The 3,773-nt window shown below is 34.7% G+C and overlaps 1 protein-coding gene across 1 annotated transcript in view; it reads right to left on the bottom strand.

The window, feature by feature from the left end:
• Positions 1-3,773, bottom strand: part of ATM (ATM serine/threonine kinase) — a 146,448-nt gene extending 142,675 nt beyond the window's left edge. The window contains 2 exon segments of the mRNA XM_012659127.1: positions 1,664-1,828; positions 3,716-3,773. Coding sequence (XP_012514581.1) covers positions 1,664-1,828; positions 3,716-3,773 — 223 coding nt within the window.

The following is a 3,773-nucleotide window of genomic DNA, read 5'->3' as shown; positions in this document are numbered from 1 at the left end:
TTGTCATGATGTCTAGTCTTCCCAAATTATCCAATAGAGTCAATGTAATTCCTATCAAAATCCCAGCAAGATTTTTTTGTAGAAATCAATAAACTGATTCCAAAATTTATATAGAAATGCTGACTCAGTCTTAGGCCATCTTCTCATCTTATTCTCTCCCTATACAAGCTCATCCATAACCATGGCTTTAATTACCACCTCTATCAAATACATATTTAGAGTATAGACTTCTTCAACAGAATCCTCATCTAAGCAAGTTTGAGAGAAGGAAGTAAAAAGGAAGTAAAAAACTATTTTGACAAAAAGGCTGATTATAAGAAATAACCGTAGTTTGTTTAAAAATAAAAGGAGTATTTCAGAGAACATGCTAGATGATAGAATCTAGGATACTAAGGGAAGGAATATCTTTGTTTCAATGACAGTCATGGTTGTAAGTGATAATCTAAAATGCCCAAATATTCTAAATATGACTAGCCATACTAGGGAAAGATCTGGCTGAGTATCCTAGCTATCAATGGCCTATTCCCTGAAGCCTGCCTCTAGGCTTATTGAGGGCCCTGTTTCTGACACTGCCTGCCTTGTGTTCAGAGCAAGATCAAAGGCTCCAAATGACTCCTAAGAAATTAGTGCAACAGCTGAGAAGGCTGTTATTCATGTAGAAACAGTAGAGTGTAATATAGGAGTGAGGGTACTACTTAGTTTGTGGTTTTATGGTTTACATATATATCTCATTCTGAAATAAATTGGCTACAAAGAATGCATACAAATGTCTCTTAGTTTAGTTAGCAAAATTTAGCCTAAACACTTTTCAATGAAAAAGAGGAGTTTTTTAATTTTTAGAGCTGGTGCATTATAAAAGACTCTGAAATCTGGCTTAAAGTCACCAGGTTTATACCAAATCCCACTTCGATCCATTCTCAGACCTAGAATTGCTCCACCTTTGAAATCAAATAAACTGAAATATTTCAGTCCCTGACCATAACTTCCTTCCTTCCTTTGTGGTCTCTCAGTACCTCTCACCTACAAACTGGCAACAACACCAGATTCCTCCCTAGCACCCATTTTAAATAACTAGTGAGTCACTGGGTCTTGTATATTCTACTCTAATCCATTCCATTCTAATATATTTTATTTACAGTACCTTACCAGTAACCTGCTAATTGCTAACCTAATGGACACTATTGTGTCTTATCCTTTCTACAATACATAGAATGTTCACGACACCCCTCCAAACCTGAAACTCTCGTGCTTTCACATTAACGATACTTTTCTCTTCTTGGTTTTCTCCTTTCTACTTTAATCATGGTTGAGTTTAGGTGTCACTGTTCTGTGTACCTATTGTACCAAACATATCTATATCATTTTGCATTCCAATTTCTGGTTTAGTTTTTTTTCTGCCACTGTCAACTCAAGGACAGGGATGGCATCTTTCACTCCGTAATTTTAGTTCCAATGGCAGGCACCTAATATGTTATTAGTGACTTAATTCAGTACATACATATGTAATAAATGAAAATTAAGAGTTGGATTTTGTAACCATATAATTTTACCAAAGTACTGTTAAACTGTGAGTTCATATGGGGGATATAGACTCTGAGTGGTTTTTTTGGTGAAATTTCATCTCACGAGGAAAAATTCACAAACAACAACCGTCAAAACATACCTAGCCACTGTTGCTGAGATATTTCACACCAGTATTTTCTCACAGAAAGAATGTCTTTGAGCAGTATGTTGCTATAATCAGCTCCATAAATGGCACCATTAGATGAATCTTTCACTGTATCCATGATATAAATCAAGAGCTCTTGACATTTTAGCCTAGGTGCTCCTGTTTAGAAATAAAGTAAACAAAAAAATAAGTACATATAAATTTTAACAAAAATAAATTAAAAACACTTGGAATAGCACTATTTAAATAATTCCATTTGGGAAGTAACTATTAACTATCCTTCTTCTCACAGAGCAGAGATTGGCAAACTATGGCCCCAAAACAAAATTCAGCTAGTTGTCTATTTTTGTAAATAAAATTTTACTGGAACTCAGTCATGTCCATTAATTTACTTATTGTCTATGGCTGCTTTTGTGCTAAAACTGCATAGTTGTGCAATTGAGGCATCAACAACTGTATGACACATAAAGTCAAAAATATTTACTATTTGGCCCCTTTACAGAAAAAGTTTGCCAACCTCTATAGGAATACACAGCAAAAACAATCATTCTTTAAAAAGTCATATCCTTAATAATTCACAATTTCTGGCACTACAGTACCAAAAAAGATCCAAAGTTTCTTGGCAATCTCTATGCAGAATGAATTTATTAGAATAACATAACATTACAAGAGAATATCTATCCTGAAAAGCAAAATTATTTCCAAGTCCTAGAATAGCACTTATGGCATACAAGTATGTAAGGCTGTAATTTTAACAGTTTATTATTTATTTGAGATTATAAAAATTCAGCATTGATACACATATATTTTGAAGGTATCAAAATTACATTTAAAAATAATTTAATCATTATTTTCAGCAAATCATATTGAAATCACAGCTGAAATGTTATCACATTTCAGTATTGACTTAATCTTCAAATTGAATGTAACATACTTATTGTTTTTTTTGGTGATGTACTTATTGTTATAAGCTATGAGCAGAGCACAACTCACTATGTAAATCACAATATATTATAGATTAGAATTTTCTTGTGATGAGACTAGTTATCATACTCAGAAGTATCAGACAATGGTAAATAAATATGCACTGATATACCTACAGAATAATTTTTTACCCCAGGCTTATTTCATAATTTTAGGCATCTGGCCAGTGATGAAATATACAACTATATACAAATAACAACAATATACAAACATGATCTTCTTCGATAACACCCTGTACATCTCTCTCTTACAGTCCTTATGACATTTTATCTATAATGTCCATTGTATTATTAGATCCTTAAGGAAAGGAATTAATCCTTATATCCTCACAGAAAGCCCAGTGACTGCCCAGATAGTAAATGTTCAATAAATATTTGTTGAGTAACTACATAAATTAACATTAGGACAAAATCATATTTTCCTATGTCCTTTTTCCCAATATATTTCTTTCCTCTGCCAAATTTGAGAAGTGTTTCAAGAATTATGCTGACATATTTCTTTCTGAAAGATTTGTCTTGGCCGGGCATGGTGGCTCACACCTGTAATCCTAGCACTCTGGGAGGCTGAGGTGGGTGGATCATCTGAGCTCAGGAGTTCGAGACCAGCCTGAACAAGAGCGAGACCCCGTCTCTACTGAAAAATAGAAAGAAATTACCTGGACAGCTAAAAATATATAGAAAAAATTAGCCGGGCATGGTGGTGCATGCCTGTAGTCCCAGCTATTCGGGAGGCTGAGGAGGATCGCTTGAGCCCAGGGGTTTCAGGTTGCTGTGAGATAGGCTGACGCCATGGCACTCTAGCCCGGGCAACAGAGTGAGACTCTGTCTCAAAAAAAAAAAAGATTTGTCTAAAAAGAACAGCCAAGTTGCCTGAAGAGACTTTAAGGAACCTCAATGGAACTTAACATTTTTTACAACTAGGTTTTACATTCTCTAGGCTCTGTCTATGCTCTGTGCAAAAGCAGACAAATGCTAACATAAAGGGAGGAACAATATTTTCTTACTTATTCCTTCCAGGCATCTACCTTTCATCTCTTTTTTTCCTAATCTGTTTCTTTCATACCTTGGATACTAATACTAAGCAAGTCTGGTAAAGTCTGGACGTACGTGTAAATTCCCAT

This window comes from Propithecus coquereli, unplaced genomic scaffold, assembly GCF_000956105.1.
Source record: "Propithecus coquereli isolate 6110/MARCELLA unplaced genomic scaffold, Pcoq_1.0 Scaffold6, whole genome shotgun sequence".
Taxonomy (NCBI): Eukaryota; Metazoa; Chordata; class Mammalia; order Primates; family Indriidae; genus Propithecus; species Propithecus coquereli.
This window is presented reverse-complemented; position numbering and strand designations above follow the sequence as displayed.